Source organism: Neofelis nebulosa, chromosome 16, assembly GCF_028018385.1.
Source record: "Neofelis nebulosa isolate mNeoNeb1 chromosome 16, mNeoNeb1.pri, whole genome shotgun sequence".
NCBI classification, from domain to species: domain Eukaryota; kingdom Metazoa; phylum Chordata; class Mammalia; order Carnivora; family Felidae; genus Neofelis; species Neofelis nebulosa.
This window is the reverse complement of record NC_080797.1, coordinates 61,012,348-61,034,505: the sequence shown is the minus strand read 5'-3', so window position 1 is coordinate 61,034,505 and position 22,158 is coordinate 61,012,348. Positions and strand designations below refer to the sequence as shown.

At 47.0% G+C, this 22,158-nt stretch overlaps 2 protein-coding genes across 9 annotated transcripts in view; both read left to right on the top strand.

Moving 5' to 3' along the window:
• The window catches only part of BLTP2 (bridge-like lipid transfer protein family member 2), a 28,200-nt gene extending 25,121 nt beyond the window's left edge, over nucleotides 1-3,079 (top strand). The window contains exons 33-39 of one of the 4 annotated variants that reach the window (XM_058704571.1): nucleotides 426-512; nucleotides 713-823; nucleotides 960-1,095; nucleotides 1,200-1,330; nucleotides 1,511-1,612; nucleotides 1,959-2,093; nucleotides 2,516-3,079. In XM_058704571.1, the coding sequence (XP_058560554.1) occupies nucleotides 426-512; nucleotides 713-823; nucleotides 960-1,095; nucleotides 1,200-1,330; nucleotides 1,511-1,612; nucleotides 1,959-2,093; nucleotides 2,516-2,698 (885 nt within the window). In that variant the 3' untranslated portion in view covers nucleotides 2,699-3,079. Of the gene's footprint in view, nucleotides 1-425; nucleotides 517-712; nucleotides 824-943; nucleotides 1,096-1,199; nucleotides 1,331-1,510; nucleotides 1,613-1,958; nucleotides 2,094-2,515 lie in introns of those variants that run through there. The other 3 variants (XM_058704572.1, XR_009255207.1, XR_009255208.1) reach the window with 3 other exon arrangements.
• A 141-nt stretch (nucleotides 3,080-3,220) lies between these two features.
• RSKR (ribosomal protein S6 kinase related) lies at nucleotides 3,221-11,483 on the top strand. Of its 5 annotated transcripts, none has more exons than XM_058704595.1 (12): nucleotides 3,221-3,761; nucleotides 4,155-4,403; nucleotides 4,496-4,579; nucleotides 4,696-4,764; nucleotides 5,145-5,214; nucleotides 5,441-5,545; nucleotides 5,722-5,762; nucleotides 6,008-6,035; nucleotides 6,145-6,234; nucleotides 6,318-6,406; nucleotides 6,543-6,653; nucleotides 11,305-11,483. In XM_058704595.1, the coding sequence occupies exons 1-12, from the start codon at nucleotides 3,705-3,707 to the stop codon at nucleotides 11,425-11,427; spliced, it is 1,116 nt and encodes a 371-aa protein (XP_058560578.1). In that variant the 5' UTR covers nucleotides 3,221-3,704; the 3' UTR covers nucleotides 11,428-11,483. The 5 variants fall into 5 exon arrangements, with proteins under 5 accessions (XP_058560578.1, XP_058560579.1, XP_058560575.1 ...); XM_058704596.1 differs by having other exon boundaries at nucleotides 11,222-11,483; XM_058704592.1 differs by lacking the exon at nucleotides 11,305-11,483 and adding an exon at nucleotides 7,033-8,279 and having other exon boundaries at nucleotides 4,158-4,403.
• The last annotated feature ends 10,675 nt before the right edge of the window (nucleotides 11,484-22,158 follow it).

Below are 22,158 nucleotides of genomic sequence, written 5' to 3'. Positions count from 1 at the left end.
TCATTGAATAAGATTATCCCTAGAAATATGGCCCAGAAAGAAGTAATCTTCCAATACTAGCTTGGAATAGAATTAATTCTATACTGACATTCAGCTTTCCTGCAATAAATAACCAGTGGAGGAGAAGACATGATTCATTATTCCACACTCCTTCCCCCTGGGAGTTTGGAAATGAGTGAGACCATTTTTGACTATCACAGTAATTGGGAAGGATTACTGGCACTTAGTGCTCTTGTTAGTAGTGTCCATGAGAAACACTGGATTAAAGGGTGAATTGACTGTATGGAGATGAAAGGGATACCAAAGGTTGGGGTTAAACATATGGAGAACCTGAAAACAGGATATGTAGCAATTCTCTAGCAAGCTCCTGAGAAAGATTTATAATAGTGTGTGGGGTGGGGTTGGGGGGGGATCTGTCTTTATAGGTGAATAAGTCTGATGACACAGCAGAACATCTTCTGGAATTGGGCTGGTTCACTATGAACAACCTCCTCCCCAATGCTGTCTATAAGGCAAGTCTTATTTTCCCATTCCTGCCCCATTCTCATGCTTCCTAACACAGGGCATTTGCAATGGCCCTTCCCCATAAACCCACTAAGGGAAATACTGTGGTGATCTGAGAGGTGAAAGCTTGTCTAGCTTAGCAAGACTGTTGCTTTTCCTCTTAGTCTGCAGGGATTTGTGGGTAGATTTATCACTCTTTATCTTACAGGTAGTCCTACGGCCCCAGAGCTCCTGCCAGTCTGGGCGACAGCTAGCCCTCCGCCTCTTCAGCAAAGTCCGGCCCCCTGTTGGGGGTATTTCTGTTAAGGAACACTTTGAGGTTAGTAAACAGTCCTTTGGGGACCCAGGAACAAAGGGCACTCAAAAGCTATCTGTGTGTTATGTTACATTAGGGGTAGGTAAACTGAGGGATGATGTCTGAGCTTAATTGCTTCTTCAGCCTTTTTCCTCTTTAGGTAAATGTGGTGCCTCTCACCATCCAGCTGACACACCAGTTCTTCCATAGAATAATGGGCTTTTTCTTTCCTGGCCGAAGCGTAGAAGATGATGAGGTTGGTGATGAAGAAGATAAGTCCAAACTGGTGACTACTGGTGAGAACTTTTATGGTGGAGATCCGGAAGACTGGGGTAGCAGCCTCAGAGATAGCTGAAGCTTCAGAAAGAGGACAACAGCTGGTGTGCTTGCTTTTTCATAGGAATACCAGTGGTTAAGCCTCGGCAGCTGATTGCAACAGATGATGCAGCACCACTGGGCCCTGGGAAGGGTGTTGCACAAGGCTTAAATCGGAGTTCTGGTGTCAGAAGATCATTTCGGAAAGTACCTGAGGTACCAGACATGCCCCTAATGACAGAAAGATGGAAGAATCCTAGGGTTCTGTTTGGGTCAGCTGAAGATTTCTTCTGTTTCCTGAGTCTTTTCCAGGGATGAAAGGAGATGGAGATGTTTGGGGTTCTAAGTTTCTTCTGATGGTTTCAAGAACTCATATTCGTTTCCTGCCTTTCCTAGCACCCTGTGGATGATATTGACAAGATGAAAGAGCGAGCTGCCATGAACAACTCCTTCATCTACATAAAGATTCCACAGGTTCCTCTGTGTGTCAGCTACAAGGTCTGCTCCTCCCTAGTACTTTCTAGAACAGGGTGGGAAGGGAACCAGATAAGATCAGAGATTACAATTAGGCACGACAGTCTAAATTGTGAAGATGGTCTTTGGGTAATAATCTGCTGTTCCCTCTGCTGCCTTCAGGAGTCAGTACTGTTACAGGATGAGGTAAAGGGAAATCAGTATCTTTAGATTGCTGCTGCAGGAAAGTGCTAGACTTGGGACTTAAGTATTAGATTGGACTGTGTGTTCACTTCAGCAGCACATATATTAAAAAGGTATTAGCTTTGGACTAAAAATGGCAGCTGATCTTTTCGCTCTTTTCTCTCCCCTCTCCCTCCTTCTCTTGCAGGGTGAGAAGAATAGTGTGGATTGGGGTGACCTTAACCTTGTGCTGCCCTGTCTGGAGTACCACAACAACACATGGACATGGCTAGACTTTGCCATGGCTGTCAAGAGGGACAGCCGCAAAGCCCTGGTTGCCCAGGTATCCTGCCAGAGTTCATGGCTGTTTGGTTAGCAGGGGCTGACAAACAGGTCCTGTGCTCAGGAGCATTTCATTGTAGGACATATGTAGGACAAGTAGCCTTGGCAACGGGCAGGTGAATGAAGTGAGCAACTTCTATCCCTGCCCTCTCCATGACTTTGGTCAGATGTTTAAATGTTTACACTTATATATGTTAACTGCTGTTGAGTTTTAGGGAACTGAGAGCTGACGCAGCTTCAGGTTTAGAATAGGTTCTAATTAGACCGTAAGCTTCTTGAAGGCAGAGATCATTTTATAATTTGAATTGCCACATTGTGCCTTCATGTAAGCTTAACAAATCTTTTTTGACTTGGTTCACAGTGATTTATTCTGCCTGTCCCACTAATATTTACCTTCCCTTTTACTCCTCTCTAACCTACCAGGTAATCAAAGAGAAGCTAAGGCTGAAGCCTGCAACAGGGTCTGAGGTCCGGGGAAAGCTAGAAACTAAATCAGATCTCAACATGCAACAGCAGGAAGAGGAGGAGAAAGCCCGGCTCCTCATCGGTTTAAGTGTGGGCAACAAGAACCCTGGCAAGAAGTCCATCTTTGGCAGGCGCAAGTGATCCAGCATGCAAGAGTGGCTGCAGTACAGGATCTGACTTTGGCTCAGGCCCCAGGGACTTGTGGGGTGGGAGGCGCTTCCCCTCATCCATCAGGATTTGTGGTGGTCAGGAGCTCACAGGGTACTGTGGAGAGAGGCACTGCTCTTTTAGCAGCTGGCCTGTTCCCTGCAGAACACGGTGGATAATAATGCTGAGTTCTACCTCACACTGATCAGCAGGGCCAGAGAGGCATCAAGAGAGCAAGACCCAGGGATTGGGCCCAGGATCAGGATCTGGTTCCCTTGGGGCCAACTGAAAGGGTGGGAGGGACAGTTCTGATCAAGTGTGATAAATTTTTATAGACCTATATATAAATATATACATATATATTTCTAAGTGTAACTGCTCTCCCTCTGTGCCAGAAAGTTGAGGGGAGGATCCGCTCTCTCCCTCATTCCACTGCCTTGTATAGGAGGTATGAGGGTTCTGGGGGGAAAAAAGCCCCTCCTCAATCTGTGCCAAGTTCACTTGGGAAAATGGCAATAGGAGTCAGGGCTGGCCATGGATCCCCCTGGGGTATGCCTGGAGAATGGTAAGAAAATGACTTAAAGAGAAAAAAATCTATTTTAGTTATTACTAATTTTTTTTTGGTGTGTTAAGTGCATGGGTTCAACCTGTGTCCTTCCCTCCCCATCAACCCAAGACACATCCTCTAGCTGCCACTCTAATGAGGATGGCCTCTTCCCTCCTCCATGAAGCCCTATCACAGATACTTCCCAGCTCTGGTGTGACACTGGCCCCATGCTGATAGGTCTCTGCACATTTTAGTTCTGGCTATAAGCTTATTCATAACTGGGGTGGGCAGATAGGATTTGAGGATGAGTGGGGTTTGGCTGCATCCACTTGCATCTCTAGTCATGAATAGCAGGGAAGAGGCGGGGCTCATGTGTAATGTAGCATCAGGGGGAGGAATCGCTTATGTAACTGGGACAGCAGATTTAGCAGGTAGAGGAGGCAGAGGCTTTGGATGGGAACAGTAAGCTGTCGGCAGGGGCAACATGCCCGGGTGGTTGCTTCTCATAAGGTAGGCTGTGGGGCTTTGGCAGCCTGTTTAGGGGAGGTGAAGGGGGGACATGGGCTTGAGGCCTGGGAACTGACCAGTGAGGAGAATGTTAGTGATGCCCACTGTGGAGGTGAAACAGGAGGCTATACGGTGAAAATATCCCAACCCCATACTGAGAGGTACAGGACGAATTTCTGATGCTTCATGGAGAAAATGTCTACATACTGATTTCCTAGAGGATTTGAATCATGTCCAGGAAATCTAGGCCTTGGCCCAAAACAAGTGTAGTAGCAATTTTGCCTGGTGCTCAAAAGCATATCTCTAAGGTTAAGATTTGAGGGTGTGCCCTCTAAGATGGGCAGAATTTGTAATGCCTCAAGCGCAGAGGTTTAGAGTGGCTCCCTTGGTTCTCAGCAGGGTGGCAACATCCAGGGTCCCTGGGTCCGAGGCTGGAAGAGCCTCTGGTCAGGTGTGGGAACTACCAGGTCAGGTCTGGAAGAGCTGTGGGGACTACGGGGGCATCAGTGCCTACACCAGGAGCCCCTGGAGCCGACCCCGTTGCTAATAGAGAAGCCTCTGTCTGAGTGGCCAGTGCCTCAGTTCGTCAACCTTTTTCTGCCGGAGTTTCCCATTAGGCCTCTTACAGGGCATCACCAGCTGAAGGTAGGTCAGTCCCTGGAAGGGGTCTCAGTCTTGGGGAGACATCTAGAAATGGCCAGAGTTTCAATCACCCTATTCTTAATTTCTCTGTACAGATTTTAGGACTTGTGGCTAAAGGCTCCTTTGGAACAGTCCTCAAGGTGCTAGATTGTGACCAGAAAGCAGTATTTGCAGTGAAGGTAGGGACCTAGGTATTCTTCCATATCATTCTCTAGTTTCTGCTTCTATTCTTGGTTTCAGAAAGGTTGGGAGGCATAAACAACGCATAGGAGTCATCACTCCTCTCCTTTTATAGGTGGTGTCCAAGGTAAAGGTCCTACAGAGGGACATCCTGAGGCAGTGCAAAGAGGAGGTTAGCATCCAGGTATGCACAGAGCCCAGGAATGGAGCCTAGGAAGAACTAAACCACAGAAGGAGAAAGCACCTTTCCTGTCCAACTGCCCTGCTCTTCCTTATTCTGCCCCCTCCCTCTGCTTCAACCAAAGCAGATCCTGGGAAAGGTAGTTAGCAGCAGCTAATTCTAGGTCCTTCCAGGGAAACCTCTCTAGCATGTCCTGGTGTGTTCATAGTATCATGCTGGTTTTGGGATTACCAGACAGGCAGTCCCTACTATTTTGCTCACCTCAACTTAGAGGTAGGGCAGCAGCTCCCTTTCTGCACAACTAGGTTAAATCCTGACTTCTTGGCTGTCTTGATCCTCAGTGCCCTTTTTCCTCCCTAACTTCCTGTTTTTTTCATCCCTAGCGACAGATCAACCATCCTTTTGTACACGGTTTGGGGGACAGCTGGCAGGGAAAACGACACCTCTTCATTAGTGAGTGACTGGTCTCTCTCATTTCCAAGAGTCGTCCCACTGTACTCCACCTGAGATTACCTATCCCTTTGGCTTGTTCTCCCTTGGCTGTTTCCCTTCTCTGAGTGTTTCTGTCTCCCAAAGGGAGGGAACAACATGTGGCATCAGTTTGGGCAAGAGGCCTAAAATGCCTTTGAGCCCAGGCACATTACCCCCCAATATCACCTAGACTTCTGGTCCTTTGCAGTGTGCAGCTACTGCAGTACAGATCTGTGCTCCCTGTGGTCCTCTGTCGGCTGCTTGACTGAGGCTTCCATCCGCCTCTTTGCTGCTGAACTGGTTCTGGTGCTGTGTAAGTGAAACAGAAATGGTAATGGAAATGAGGGAAGACTTAAGGGGGAGGGGCAGAGAGAAGTGGTATTAACTCTGGAGGTCAAAGAACAGGAATAGGGATGGGATGGGAACTACCAGGGAAACTGGAAAGACAGGAGAGCTTTAGCACACCCCATTACTTGCTGTCATCCACAGGCTATCTCCATGATTTGGGCATCATCCACCGAGATGTGAAGGTAGAGTTAAGCACTTTTTCTCTGTCTGAAGTGGGGCATCAGTAAGAAGTACCAACAGATCTAAGAAGGGAGAGGGGAGCTGAGGATAGCTGACCTTGGGGCCCTCATGGGTGCTAAGGATTTGGGCAAGAGCCCTCAAAGTATAGACTTGAATGCTGAATAGGGCATCTTCCTCAGCAGACAGGTATATATGATAAAAGAAGGTCAAAAGGAAGATGAATAACCTCTCACTTGTGATTTTTCAGATGGAGAATATCCTTCTGGATGAACGAGGTAAGTCCTTTTCTTTTCCTAGCCCCAGAATTAGAGGTACTCTGTTTGGGAATATGTCACGGCTGACAAGGGGTGGAACAGAGTGGTGCTGTTGCCTTATCTTTCACAGGCCATGTGAAACTGACAGACTTTGGTTTGTCCCGCCACCTGCCCCAGGGAGCCCGAGCCTATACTATCTGTGGCACCCTTCAGTACATGGGTGAGACAGGGGCTAAAACTGGTGGGGAAGCATTGGCAGAGGATAGCCAATTGATGTCAGTGACACCTGTCTTTCAAATCTAGCCCCAGAGGTCCTGAGTGGAGGGCCTTACAACCATGCTGCTGACTGGTGGTCCCTAGGTGTCTTGCTTTTCTGTCTGGCAACTGGGAAGGTGAGAAAATGGTAGGGATGTTGGGCAAAGAGAGGAGCTCTGCCCTGTAGTGGGAAGAACTTAGGAAATCTTGCCTTATTCCTACTAAACAATGCTACCACTGCCCCCCACCCCCATTCCCCACCTCTTAACTCAGTTCCCAGTGGCTGCAGAGAGGGATCATGTGGCCATGTTGGCAAGTGTGACACACTATGATTCTGAGGTCCCAGCTTCTCTTAACCAGGGGCTCTCACTCCTGCTCCATGAGGTAAGAGTGAACACTACTTTCCTTCTTGACTACCAAACCATTCAATTCTCTCCTTTCCCTATTACTGAAATGAGATTTCCCCATTCCTCTAATAATTTGGTGAGTGTGTGTATGTGTGTGTGCGTGCGCACGTGCTGTAACTTGATCAAGTACCATCCTTCCCATGCATAATCAGTCACTTCTGAGAGAGAGGGCCTGTGCTGCTCTCTTACCAGGACAGTGCCTCTATTCCCACCTCTGCCCCCAATAATTTCTCCTTCTTTCAAATCCTCTTTAGGATTCTTCTTCCTGCCCTCCACAGCCCATGAACTTCTTTTCCAGCTTTTCTGGTTAGCCCCTCTCCTATCTCATCTATCCTTCATGCTCTATTTGCCTTCAGCTCTTATGCCAGAATCCCCTCCACCGTCTACGTTATTTGCATCACTTCCAGGTCCACCCTTTCTTTCGGGGTGTGGCCTTTGACCCAGAGCTCCTACAGAAGCAGCCAGTGAACTTTGTCATGGAGACACAAGCTACCCAGCCCAGTCCATCGGAGTCCATGCTTTTCAAGAACTTTGACTGTAACCTGGAGTCCTACCTGGTCCATCCCAGCCTTGCTTGAGCCCCTCTACTGTAGATTGGGGCCTGAGAACCCAAGGATCTCCTCCACTGCCAACTCAGTATGACCACTTTGATGATCTAGTTTGTTTTTATTCTGTAGCCTCTTACTATTCTGTTCTTCTACTTGTTGGACCAGAGTTCAAATGTTGCGCATTCTGCTATTGGCAGCCACAATTGGCCCTACCCCTCCCTACTCCCTAATACAACCCACCTCTCAGTTCAACATCTCAGATCTGTGTTGACCTTTTCCTTCGCTGCATTTCTCCAATGCTCATACCCTGAAGCTTTCAACCAGAGGCTTATTCTACTTTTCCCTTTCCTTGTTTCTCTGTCGTATTTCCTTTCTTGAGAAGTAACACTTCATGGAGTCTCAAGGTGCTATTTATGTGTTTTATAGGTTTCTCAGAAGTAGTATGAATGTTTTTCAAAAGTCTCAAAAGCTGGCATTTTAACCCCTAAATATGTAGCTAAAACATATGATCTGGGGGCTCAAAGCCAGTCTGTGACAAATCTAATGTTTAAAAATTTCAAAAGTGAATCTAATAGCCTAAATGTGAGGAATAAGAACTGAAATATGGATGGGTTAATGTCTTTTCTAGGGCTAATTGGAACAGCTATTGAATTTTTTTTCCAAAACAAAGTCTCCTCGGAAGACACAAGGATTATTAAACTGAGTATTTCCCTAGATGACCTGGGATTCAGTTTCTGATAGGCAAACCAAGGGATTAAGAGGCATGACATCAGCCTTAAGATCTAAGGTTAGAGATGTATTTCAAAAACCTTTTCCTTTTTATTTTTTAAATATATATTTTTTAGTGTTTGCTTTTGAGAGAGAGAGACAGAGCGTGAGCAGGGGAGGGGCAGAGAGAGAGGGAGACATAGAATCCGAAGCAGGCTCCAGGCTCTGAGCTGTCAGGACAGAGTCACATATGGGGCTCGAACTCACAAACCGTGAGATCATGACATGAGCCAAAGTCGGACACTTAACTGACTGAGCCACCCAGGTGCCCCTCCTTTTTATTTATTTATTTTTTTTTTTAATTTTTTTTTTCAACGTTTTTTATTTATTTTTGGGACAGAGAGAGACAGAGCATGAACGGGGGAGGGGCAGAGAGAGAGGCAGACACAGAATCGGAAACAGGCTCCAGGCTCCGAGCCATCAGCCCAGAGCCTGACGCGGGGCTCGAACTCACGGACTGCGAGATCGTGACCTGGCTGAAGTCGGACGCTTAACCGACTGCGCCACCCAGGCGCCCCCCTCCTTTTTATTTTTTAAAAAAATGTTTATTTTTGAGAGAGAGAGAGAGAGAGAGAGAGAGAGGAGAGCATGCACTGGTGGGGCAGAGAGAGAAAGAAGAGAGAAATCCAAGCAGGCTCCACACTGTCCCTGTAGAGCCTGATGCAAGGCTCAAAGTCACAAACCAGGAGATCATGACCTGAGCCGAAATGAAGAGTTGGATACTTAACCAACTATGCCATCCAGGTGCCCTGAACCTTTTTCTTTAGTAAGGAAAGTCATCTGGACCTTAAATTTTATACATTTCTGGCATTTATAACTTGTTTTCATTTTTCTAAACTTCTCAAAACCTTCATTTAAAACAAAAATTTTTTTAAACTGTTTATTGAAGTAATCTCTACACCCACTGTGGGGCTCGAACTCAACCCTGAGATCAAGAGTCACATGCCTTTCTGACCAAGCCAGCCAGGCACCCCTCAAAGCCTTCATTTTATTATCCTTCAGTTATATTTAATCTCTCTTTACAAACCAAAGAGAGTCTGGAAAGTACTCTGTGTACTTGTGTTTATTAATTCTGTCCCTGGATTAAGCCAGATTTTCCCTGTATAGCTGGCATTTTATTGGCCTCTGCAGAATTGCTTTTTCTGGATTGTACTTTGGCAATCTGTAGGAAAATCCCTGTGAAATTTAATAGCTGTGGCTATTGTAAAGGGTGTTTATCATTACAATTCATAATGTTCTGTTTAAGGATGCATGGGAGAAATCTCCTCTGAATTCAGCTGTGCTTTTCCTGAATTGCTGTTTGATTTTACCTTAAAGACACTAAATATTCAACTGACTGTAATTTTTTCTTCATATCAGTGCTATGCCACTTAGAGCCTAATTTGTGGTCCATTTCCAGCAAGTGTTTAGGACTTCACATCGTATATTTTGTATGCTAGCCACATTCTTGGTTCCATCTTCCTTTCCTATCTTTATTTTCCTTATTTTCATTTTTCTGTTTTAATCTTTTTTTCTTACTATATTATCTGCATCTTTGTAAGCCTTTTTTGGAATGAGATTGGGATATAAATGAATAAATAAATGTAACAGTAGCCCTTTTGATGATCTAATTTGTTTTTCTTTAGACATTTTCTTTTTTTTTTTAGCTTCACTACATTTTTTTTTTAAGCTGTAGTGACCAGAACTGCACATTGGATAAAAACCCTGAATACTTGTAATAGGAATTAATGGTTTCTAAAGTAGTTAAGTATATTAGACTGGTGCCTGGATCCACCAATAACTATTTTAAGAGTCTTTACACAAGTTTTCTTAACTTCTCTGAATTGTAGTTTCCTACATATAAAATGAGGGGGGTTATAATCACTGATTCTTAATTGTAGAGAATGGGCTTCTGAGTTCTGTGATGCTTTTTCAAAAAGCAGATGCTGATGATTTTATGATACTGTGTGTCCTGGTCCAGAGTTAATGTTCAGGTCACCCAACATTATATAGCCTCTCTGATCACAGCATATTGGGTTAAGGTCTTTAGGACATGGTTAACATGTCACTAGGGTCCCTTTCTTAGGTCACATCAGATAGCTTTGAGACCATAATCATGTAAGTGCAGTTTGAATTATTTCTTATCAAGTGCCATTTTTAACATACTCTCTTCAATCAGTGGGGCACTAGAACAGTGATTCTCAGGGTAGAGTGGAGGGGATGATAGAAAAATCAAAGTTTCAGAAGGTGTAATTTAAAAAACACTGTCCTCACCCATAGTTTTGATATGCTCATCCCTGGAAGGTATTCTTTCCTGCGACCCCTGACCCCCACTTAGAATCACTGACCTATGAATACCTTTTACTTATTCATGATAAAATTTTTTATTAAAATTTTATTAAAAATTTTTTTTAAGTTTAGTTATTTTGAGAGAGAGTACACACATGCACACCCGTGAGCAGGGGGAAGGGCAGAGAGAATCCCATCACAAACTGAGATTATGACCTGTGCCAAAATCAAGAGTAGGATGCTTACTTAACCGACTGAGCCACTCAGGAGTCCCTAAAAAATATTTTTATATACAACCTGAAATCATCTTTTAAATTTAACCCTATGCTTTGATTTTTCATTACCTAGAAGAAATCAAATATACCTATCAAAGTGGATATTTTATGCTGCACTCCCTTGTATCTTTTCTAAGAATGTAAGATTAGTCTTAACACCAATCTGTATATTCTCCTTCTAGAAAAGTGTCTTTGTAGTTCTACTCATTGTTTCTTACCTCTAAGTTTCTTTACCATGTATCGATCTGTTTATTAGTTCGTTCATTTAACAAACTGGTAATCACAATTCCTTAGTTACTTCTTTAAATTCTTCAATATAAAAATCTTGTCAAAGCTTTTTAAAAATAAAATCCTATTTAATGCATTATTAATCCCTGTTACGCTGAATTGTGTCTCCACCATACCCCCCCTTTTTGCATTCATACATTGAAGTCCTAACCCTCAGTACTTCAGAATGTGACTGTATTTGAAAATAGTCTTTAAAGATGCAATTAAGTTAAAATGAGGTCATATGGGTTGGCCCTAATCCAATGATAGGTGTCCTTATAAAGAAGAAATTGGCGGGGGGGGAGGGGGGGGGGCGCCTGGGTGGCTCAGTCGGTTAAGCATCTGACTCTTGGTTTTGGCTCAGGCCATGATCTCACAGTTCATGAGTTCAAGTCCCATGTTGGGCTCTGTACTGACAGTGCAGAGCCTGTTTGGGATTCTGTCTCTCTGCCCCTCCCCTGCTCGCGTGTTTTCTCTCTAACATAAATAAACTTCAAAAAAGAAGAAGAAATTAGGACACAGAAATACAGAGGGAAGACCATGTGAAGATACAGGGAGAAGACAGCTATCTACAAGCCAATGGGAGAGGCCTCAGAAGAAACCAACTCTACTTGGTCTACCTTGATCTCGGACTTGTAGCCTCCAGAATTGTGAGAAAATAAATTTCTGTTGTTTGAGCCACCCAGTCTGTGATACTTTGTTATAGCAACCCTAGCAAACTAATACAACCACTATGATGAGTTCTAATATATTAATCAGGACGTTTTATTTACAAAAAAACATGCTACCTTCCTCCCTATAGTTTGGTTTTGTTTATATTCTGAGGAACATATTATTTCAGATTTCACTGGCCTGAGTTTTGCTGGTTTATGGAGCCCCACTGATTAGCAGCTGTTACACTGCCTCCTTTGTTCAGAATTCCCATCATACAGGGGCGCCTGGGTGGCGCAGTCGGTTAAGCGTCCGACTTCAGCCAGGTCACGATCTCGCGGTCTGTGAGTTCGAGCCCCGCGTCAGGCTCTGGGCTGATGGCTCGGAGCCTGGAGCCTGTTTCCGATTCTGTGTCTCCCTCTCTCTCTGACCCTCCCCCGTTCATGCTCTGTCTCTCTCTGTCCCAAAAAAAAAAAAAAGAAAAAAGAAAAAAGAATTCCCATCATACATATCATACACATACTCCATCATATATACATACACCATTCATTGAAGCAGGGCTACTAATTCCACAGTTTCATTCTTGAGTTCACTTAGAACTGCCTGGTGCAGTTCTCAGAGTTGCTGATTTGGCTTATGTAATTGCATTTTTACAAAATAAGTAATATCTAATCCTAAAATTAAAAACTACAAGTGTTGGGCACCTGGCTGGCTCAGTTGGTAGAGCATGCAACTCTTGATATTGGGGCTGTGAGTTCAAGCCCCACAATGGGCATAGAGATTACCTAAAAAGAAACAAAAACCCAAGTGTTTTAAATATTTGGACCTCTACTTAATATTATATACAAAACTTAATTCCAGATACATTAAGGATTTAAATGTGATCAAAACATAAAAATTTTATAAGAACATTTGGGAGATTAGATCTACAATCTGTAGGGGTGCCTGGGTGGCTCAGTTGGTTAGGCATCCGACTTCGGCTCAGGTCATGATCTCACGGTACGTGAGTTCGAGCCCCGCATCAGGCTCTGTGCTGACAGCTCAGAGCCTGGAGCCCGTTTCAGATTCTGTGTCTCCCTCTCTCTTTGCCCCTCCCCTGTTCATGCTCTGTCTCTCTCTGTCTCAAAAATAAACGTTAAAAAAAATTAAAAAAAAGATCTACAATCTGTAATGCCCCCGATTTCGAATCCGAGAGACCACCAAGGAACCGATACCGATGCAAACGCACGAGGGTTTATTTGCAAGCTCGAGCTTGGGCCCAAGTATACCTGACACAGCTGAGCAGGGACTTGGACCCCTAGGTTAAAAGGCATAGCAGTTTTATAGGGGCCAGTGGCCAATGAGATTGTAACACACACAGAAAGTTGCATAGTCTTGTCAGTCCACACGCAGGTGGCCAATTGAATTACAATTTACCCTCTAGTAACTGAACTAGACTATCACTCTGGTCAGAATTGGCGCGCAAGTTTGGCGGGCAAAAGGCGGAGTTTACATTCTTTGGCGGTTAGGGGTTCTGCATTCCTATATGAGCCAGTTTCCAGTAAGGGTGTGCTCAGCGGCTTGACTAGGGTGGGGGAGTGTCTTAAGCAATAAGTAGGTCATGTGGGGGTTATACATGACATGGTGGGTGTAGCACAAAATGGAGTTAGTCTTGCCTGCTTGTCCAGGGGTAGGGGATTTTTGTTAAATTCCTTGGGTCCCACATTCCCCCCTTTTCCAGAGGATCCTATGCAGGACCCAATCATGGGTTCTGGGTTTCTGTCGAGAGAGTCAGTGGTTGGTATTGTTGCCTGAGTACCATGAGTTGAACTGTATTGACTAGGTCCCTGACAAAAGCCACTAGTCTGTTAATGAGGCAGGGCCCAAAGGTCAAAAGGAGGAGAAGGATAATCAGGGGACCAGCTAGGGAGGACAATAAGGTAGTCAGCCAGGGGGAATGATTGAACCATGATTCAGACCATCCCTGTTGCTGCTCTCGCTCTCGTTTTCGCTTGGCTAATCTTTCCCTTACCTTAGCCATTGATTCTCGTACTATCCCTGAGTGGTCAGTGTAGAAAAAGCACTCTTCGTTCAGGGCAGCGCAGACTCCTCCTTGTTGTAGAAAAACTAGGTCTAATCCTCTCCTATTTTGGAGCACCAGTTCAGACAAAGACATTAGGGATTCTTGGAGGTGGGAAATGGAGGTTTCTATGCGTTCTAGGTCTATATCAATGGCAGCTCTAAGGCTACTGTAGTGGGAGGCCTGGGTGGCTAGTGAGGCAATACCCATCCCTGCGCCAGCCAATCCAATTCCCAGTAGGGAGGCGATGGTGATAGCGGAGATGGGCTCCCTTTTATTTTGCCCGTGGGTATCTGCGCCCTTCCACTGAAGTACTTGCTCATCTGAATGGCAGATGATTCTAGGGAGTAGCTGAGCCAGCACACAGAAGCCCCCAGTTCTGTTTATAACCTGACCGTGAGCTCAGGGAGTTAAACCCTCGGAACAAGCCCACCAACTGTCTTGGGGCGGTAGATAATACCCTGTATTATTTGTAGGCTGTGTAATGTTGCACAGAGCCTGGTGGTGGTGTGGAGGAGTGCCTATACAGAGTCCCTGGCTGAACACGGACTGCAAGGTGAGGCCTTTACTACCAGGCTTTGGGTTCCACCTGCAAGCCTTAGGGTCCATGGTTGTGTTATATTGACCCATTATTGCGATACCCTCATAGAAGGGGGGGCGGACGTCATAGCACAGCCAGCGGGATCGGGTAAGATTGGGCTTAGTTGCGTTGAGGAATTTGTAAGCCTTGGACATCAGGGCCCAAAGAGGGTGCTGAGAAGGGTCGAGGGGGAGGAGAGGGGAGAGGAGAGTCGGGACTGGGATGCCACCACCGGAGGTGTTGTGGGCAAGATTCAGAGGGTGTGCTGCAGGTGTTGCCTGAGGTTGAGGAGGTACTAGCACAGTGTTAGGACCTATCCCAAGGGTTTCCCTTGACCTTTCGGTTTCTCTAGTTGTCTGATCATGAATAGGACTCCGTTATCATACCCGCTTTGGTGAAGCCGGAGTCCCCACAGAAGTCCTACCCCCCAATTTGTTTCTTGTTTCCCAGTCTCCGTGAAGGAAATGGTGACTGGATTACAGTAAGGGCGTTCCGAGCATGAGGGGTGTGTAGCATTCAGTTGGATTTTTATGAGGCCAGATGGGTTTTGTGACAGCCAATTGCATGTCCCAGTTTGTTCGCAACCCCATGTTTTGCAGAAGTAGTCTGTCCAGCCACCGCATTTGGAGGCCTTATTATGGTCAGACTGAGAGGGGGCCGGACACACATAAAAACAGGTATCTTGGAGGGCCATCTTGGCCCTCTCGGTGCCACATCCTGGTATTCCTATTCTGCCTTGGTGCCAGGGGTCCTGACTGAATAGTTCACACAAGTCAATAGTCAGATTAGGCCACCAGGTCCCTCTAGGGTGTAGCTCGGACAGCTGGGTTACTACCTGATTAGAGCTTGGGGTGATGATTTGCCAGGTCAGATTAAGTGGTTTGGGGTTGGGTTTAGCTGCGAGGGGATACAGCGCAAGTAATATTAGCAGGGTAAGTGGGAGCGACGCAGCCTTAGCTTTAAGGGATTGTCCTTGTCGGGCTGACTCTTCCATTCTGGAACAAAGTCCTTGAGGACGGCGTGTGAATCAGCTGGCCGGACGTGGGTGTAGTGGACCCAGGGAGTTATTCCGTTGACCTTGAGAGCGGTGGGCGTGGTCAGGATCACAATGTAGGGTCCTTTCCAGCAAGGTTGGAGCGCTGCTGCTGGTGCCTCCGCACGTACACCCAATCGCCTGGTCGATACTGATGGGGGTCAGGAGGCGGCCCGATCTCGTAGAGGGCCCTCAGCTTAGGCCACACCCGCTCATGGGCTCTTTGTAACATTTGGAGGGAGAAAAGAAGTTGTTGGTCATTGAACTCAGCAAGCACTTCGGGTTTCAAGACAGGAATGACAGGTGGGGGTATACCAAACATGATTTCGTAGGGAGACAGTCCCATCTTATATGGTGAGTTTCTCACCCTATATAGGGCAAAGGGGAGGAGAGTGACCCAGTCCCCGCCAGTCTCCAAGGCTAATTTAGTTAAGGTCTCTTTTAATGTCCTATTCATCCTCTCTACCTGACCTGAGCTCTGGGGTCTGTGAGCACAATGTAATTTCCAATCTGCATCTGCCCCCAGTATTTGTGCTACTCCCTGTGTTACCTTAGAAATGAACCCCGGTCCGTTGTCGGATCCGATCCTGACAGGAAATCCATACCTTGGCAGAATGTCCTCCAGCAGCTTTTTGGTCATGATTTGCGCTGTTTCGTGCTTGGTGGGGAATGCCTCTGTCCACCCTGAAAAGGTATCTACGAAAACTAGCAAGTACTTGTACCCATACTTTCCAGGCCTTACCTCAGTGAAATCTACTTCCCAGTATATTCCTGGGCGGTCTCCCCTGAGTTGGGTTCTGGGGTTAGACCCATGGGTGGTGGCGCTGGTTAGCTGGCATGCATGACAGCTTGCCACAATCTGCTTGATCTTTGCTCGAGAGTCTTTAATAATGATCTTAGCATGTCATATGAGGTCTTCCATCTTTCTTGTTCCCATAGGAGTACTCCGATGCATTTTGGATAGGACTTGTCGTCCTAGTTCCTCTGGCAGGATGATGCTGGAGTCTGCGGCCCTCCACCAGCCATGCAAGCATTGGGTCATAGGCAAGCGTTTAATCCATTTTAAGTCAGTGCCAGTATAGTTGGGGGTGTCCGGCAGGGTCAGTGCCCCTGGATCGGGTAGCGTGGTTGTTAAAACCTGGGTCACCGAAAGGGCCGCCTCCTTTGCTTTTGAGTTGGCTAGCCGGTTTCCCCTGGCTACTGGTGTATCTGCTTTTTGGTGTCCTGGACAATGGATGATAGCTAGTGCCTTGGGCAGCCAGAGGGCCCTTAGGAGTTCAAGAATCTCTGTTTCGTTTTTAATAGTCTTTGCCTCTGCTGTCAGAAGCCCTCTCTCTCTGTAAAGGGCTCCGTGGATATGAGTGGTGGCAAAGGCGTACCTGCTGTCGGTGTAAATGTTTATTCGTTTACCTTCTCCCATGGTTAGTGTCTCGGCCAGGGCGATCAGTTCTGCCCGTTGAGCCGATGTTCTGGCTGCCAATGGCTCTGCCCAGATGATCTCCATCTCTGTGGTTACGGCTGCCCCCGCGTATCTGATTCCTTCTCGGACAAAACTGCTGCCGTCCATATACCAGGTGGCGTCTGCGTTCGGCAGTGGCTGGTCCTGGAGATCAGCCCTGATTCCGTGCACCTGTGCCAAAATCTCTTGACAGTTATGCAGAGGGGGGTCCCAGTCTGAGTTAGGGAGTAGTGTTGCCGGATTCAGGGTTGTAGGTGGCTTGAATAAAATTCTGGTGGGGTTTTGCAGTAGGCTCTGATAATGGGTCAGACAAGCATTGCTGATCCAGCAGTCTGGGGGCTGTTTGAGTACCCCTTCAATAGCATGTGGGGTGGTAGCATATAGTTCTTGCCCCATGGCTATCTTCTCTGTGTCTTTGGCCATAGTGGCCACTGCAGCAATAATTTTTAAGCATTGGGGCCATCCAGTGGCCACCATGTCCAGCTTTTTAGAGAGATAAGCTATGGGTCTTTTCCAGGGACCTATGTCCCTGGACCCCTTTTGCCACCCTGTCTTTCTTGTCTACTACATACAGGTAGAAGGGCTTGGTTAGGTCAGGCAACCCGAGAGCCGAGGCAGACAGCAAGGCCTGTTTAAGGTCATTAAAGGCCTTGTTCATGGCCTCTGTCCATTCAAAATTTTGTTGGTGCCTGGTAGCGTCATAGAGGGATCTGGCCATCTCGGCAAAACCCAGAATCCATAGTCGACAGAACCCTGCCGACCCCAGGAATTCACGTACCTGACGGACGGTTTGCAGCTGTGGGATCCTTAGGACGGTTTCCTTCCGCGCATCCATCAACCATCTTTGTCCATCCTTTAATTTGTACCCCAGGTAGCTCACCTCTGTTCTGCAGATTTGGGCCTTTTTGGCTGAGGCCTGGTATCCTAGAGCTGCTATAGTCTGGAGCAAGTCCTTGGTGCCTCGCAGGCAAGTGTCCTGGTCCTCCGCCGCCAGCAGGATATCATCTACATATTGCAATAAGGTCAAATGAGGGTGCTCAGAACGGAACTCACCCAAGTCTTCGTGTAAGGCCTCATCGAAGATGGTTGGTGAGTTTTTGAATCCTTGTGGTAGTCGAGTCCAGGTGAGTTGGCCATTGATGCCTTTCTCAGGGTCCGTCCATTCAAAAGCAAAAAGGTCTTGGCTCTTGAGTGCTAAAGGCAGGCTGAAAAAGGCATCTTTTAAATCTAATACCGTATACCAATTTTTGTCTGGAGGCAAGGTGGAGAGGGTGTATGGGTTTGGGACCGTGGGGTGCACATCCATTACTCGCCGGTTGACTTCCCTTAAGTCCTGGACTGGCCTGTAATTGTTAGAGTGCGGTTTTTGCACTGGCAGCAAGGGAGTGTTCCATACCGATTGGCAGAGCCTTAATATGCCTGAGTCTAGTAGTCGCCGTATGTGGGGCGTGATTCCCGTTCGCGCCACGAGAGGCATGGGGTATTGGCAGACCCTGACAGGGTCTGCCCCCGGTTTTAGTTCTATGTATATAGCCGGTTGGTGTCGGGCCAGCCCAATTCCCCCAGTTTCTGCCCATGCCTGAGGAAATTCCTGTAGCCAACAGTCAATGTCAGTTAATTGGACTGGGGGCATCTGGTGGAGACGATATTCGTCTTCCAAACTCAGGACAAGCACCTGAATCGGTTGCCCTTCTTTGTCTAGGATTTTTGCCCCTCCGGGGTGGAAGCAAATTTGTGCCCCCATCTTGGTGAGCAAGTCCCGACCTAACAACGGGTAGGGACATTCAGGGATGACCATGAAGGAGTGGGATACCCGGCCCATGCCTAGGTCCACAGTTCTTCGGGTAGTCCATGAGTACTGTTTGGTCCCCGTGGCCCCTTGCACCCATGAGGTCTTGCTTGCCAATTTCCCCTGGGGTTGTAGTAAGACCGAATGTTGTGCCCCAGTGTCCACTAGAAATTCAACTGGTTGCCCCTCCACTCTGAGAGTTACCCTGGGCTCGGGGAGGGGTACCGAACCCCGAGTCCCCTAGTCGTCCAGGTCCTCCATCTCCAATATCTTGGCAGCGGCCTCAGATCTTTTGTTAGGGCAGTCTTTCACCCAGTGGCCCTCTTCCTTGCAATAAGCACATTGGTTTTGTTTAGTTTAGGGCGCTCCCGTCGGGGACCAGGGCCATCCTCCTTACCTGTTCCTGAAGTCAGCTTCTTGAGGTGCCTCCGTTTTTCCTGTGGGTCATCCATGGTTGTAGCCAGCAGGATCTTAGCCAGATTTTGGGTCTGCCGGTCGCTTAGTTTAGTCTGTTGCTCCTCCGGGCGTTCTCTATTATTGTAAACTCTTTCTGCTACTATTATTAAGTCCTGCAGGCTCTTCTCTCCTAGCCTCTCCACTCTTTGTAATTTCCTTTTTGATGTCTGGAGCGGCCTGATTAACAAAAGCCATGATAATTGCGGCTTTTGTTTCTGGGGCTTCTGGGTTCATAGGGGTGTACTGCCTAAAAGCCTCTGTGATTCTAAGAAGGCTGCTGGACTCTCATCCTTACCTTGTCTTACATCATATACTTTGGCCAGATTAGTAGGCTTGCGCGCTGCAGCCTTGAGACCTGCCATTAGAGTCTGGCGGTAGACCCGGAGTCTCTCCTTACCTTCAGCTGAGTTGTAGTCCCAGGTAGGGAGGGATAAGGGGAAGGCAGTGTTTATGAGATCTGGGTTTTGAGTCGGCTGTCTGTCCTCTCCCAGGACAGACTTCCGAGCTTCCACCCGTATTCGTTCTCTCTGTTCGGTGGTGAAGAGAACCTGCCAAGAGCTGCTGACAGTCATCCCAAGTAGGCTGGTGGGTAAAGAGAACAGTATCTAAAAGCCCAATTAAATCTTTTGGGTTATCGGAGAACTTTGCATTTTGAGTTCTCCAATTATATAAATCACTGGTGGAGAACGGCCAATATAACACTGGTTGTTCTCCAGACTCGTCAGGAGGCCCCATGGTGCGAAGGGGAAGAGTGGTGGAGTCGGCCGGCCACATATTTGAGGATGGGGCCGCCCACGTGTCCCTGCTGCTGGCCCACACACAGGAATTCCTTCGTCAGGGAGGGGTGATGCCCTTCCTGCAGCCCCTGGTGCTTCCAATGGAGGGGTGGAAGGAGGAGGGGGAGCCTGGTAGGGCGGCGGATGAATCAGGTCTTCCGGAGAGGAATCCTGCAAGACCAGATAAAGGGGCGTTTTGGCCTTTGTGTCAGTCTCCTTCTCAGCTTTCCCGCAGGGCTAGAATCTTGGTAGGTCCTGCTTTGGGGGGTAAGAATGGTTTTAGCCAAGAAGGGGGGTTTTCAATCATGTCCTGCCAGACCAGGATGTAGGGCACCTGGTCAGGGTGGCCGTCCGGTTTGTCCTTGAAGATTACGGCCTTGACCTGCAAAATAATAGGTAGGTGGAAAGTTCCTTCTCAAGGCCATCCCACATCAAAGGTTGGCCATTCTGACATGCAGTAAGTCTGAAATTTCCCTTTTCTTATGTCTGTGCTCAAATTATGAGCCCTTTCCTTAACGTCCGAGAAGTGGGAGAGCATAAGAGACAGGGGGCTGGTTTGGGTCTGCCCCATTTCAATCCACACCAAGACACAAACAGTTATGACGATTAACAAGGACACAATAACACAAACGTTCCAGCGTGGCCGTGGAGACAAAACAGAAAGTAAAACGAAGGGCTGGCTGTCCGTAATGGCAGCCGGCCCTCTTCACAGATGAGGACTTCATCCTCCTGGCGGGGGCAAGGGACATCTCCCAAGACCTCCGGCCGACAGCTCGCCAGCACGTCCGCTTAAGCCAATGCTGACCCAAAGACAGTTTGGAATTCCTACAGGTAGAGATACAGTATAGAGCTCTCAGAAAATAGTGTGCGAAAGGTATAAGCTGAGTGCACTCACCAGACGTGGGACCCTCCGGGTGGGGTCCTGGGGGGTCTCTCGAATCCCGGGACGAGCCCCCAAATGTAATGCCCCCGATTTCAAATCAGAGAGACAACCAAGGAGCTGATACCGATGCAAACGCACGAGGGTTTATTTGCAAGCTCGGGCTTGGGCCCAAGTATACCCGACACAGCGGAGCAGGGACTTGGACCCCTAGGTTAAGAGGGGTAGCAGTTTTATAGGGGCCAGTGGCCAATGAGATTGTAACACACACAGAAAGTGCATAGTCATGTCAGTCCACACGCAGGTGGCCAATTGAATTACAATTTATCCTATAGTAACTGTTTGAACTAGCCTATCACTCTGGTTAGAATTGGCACGCAAGTTTGGCAGGCAAAAGGCGGGGTTTACATTCTTTGGTGGTTAGGGGTTCTGCATTCCTATATGAGCCAGTTTCCAGTAAGGGTGTGCTCAGCGGCTTGACTAGGGTGGGGGAGTGTCTTAAGCAATAAGTAGGTCATGTGGGGGTTATACATGACATGGTGGGTGTAGCACAAAATGGAGTTAGTCTTTTTTTTATTTATTTTTTTTTTTAAACGTTTTTTTTAATTTATTTATTTTTTTATTTTTGGGACAGAGAGAGACAGAGCATGAACGGGGGAGGGGCAGAGAGAGAGGGAGACACAGAATCGGAAACAGGCTCCAGGCTCCGAGCCATCAGCCCAGAGCCTGACGCGGGGCTCGAACTCACGGACCGCGAGATCGTGACCTGGCTGAAGTCGGACGCTTAACCGACTGCGCCACCCAGGCGCCCCAAAATGGAGTTAGTCTTGCCTGCTTGTCCAGGGGTAGGGGATTTTTGTTAAATTCCTTGGGTCCCACACAATCAAGGGATGGAGGAGATGCCTAAACCAAGACAGAAAATGAAAGCACTATAAAAGAAAAATATATTTGTGTAAAAATTTGATAAATCAATGACTCAATCAACTATCTTTAAGACTATCAAGATAGTCTTAAAGGAAAGATAAACAACTTGACCACATAAAAGTATTATATGTATGGCCAAAGATACCATTAATAAAGTCAATGGACAGGGGCACCTGGGTGGCTCAGTTGGTTAAGTGTACAACTCCTGGTTTTGGCTCAGGTCATGAGCTCAGAGTTTGTGAGTTTGAGCCCCAAGTTGGGCTCCACACTGACAGCATGAAAATAAATCAATGGATAAAACTAAATCTAAAAAAATTTTGCAGTGTGATGACAGTTAAGGCCTATAATATAAAACTCCTACAGGGGCGCCTGGGTGGCGCAGTCGGTTAGGCGTCCGACTTCAGCCAGGTCACGATCTTGCGGTCTGTGAGTTCGAGCCCTGCGTCGGGCTCTGGGCTGATGGCTCGGAGCCTGTTTCTGATTCTGTGTCTCCCTCTCTCTCTGACCCTCCCCCGCTCATGCTCTGTCTCTCTCTGTCCCAAAAATAAATAAAAAACGTTGAAAAAAAAATTAAAAAAAAAAAAAAAATAAAACTCCTACAAATTATAATAGAGAACCTATTTTTTATAAAAGGGCAAGGTATATGAAGTGACAAATCAATTAATTACATCTGTATCAGCTGAGGTAGAAGGCTGTATATAAGGACACCTGGTTGGCTCAGTTGGTAGAGCACATGACTCTTGAGAGTT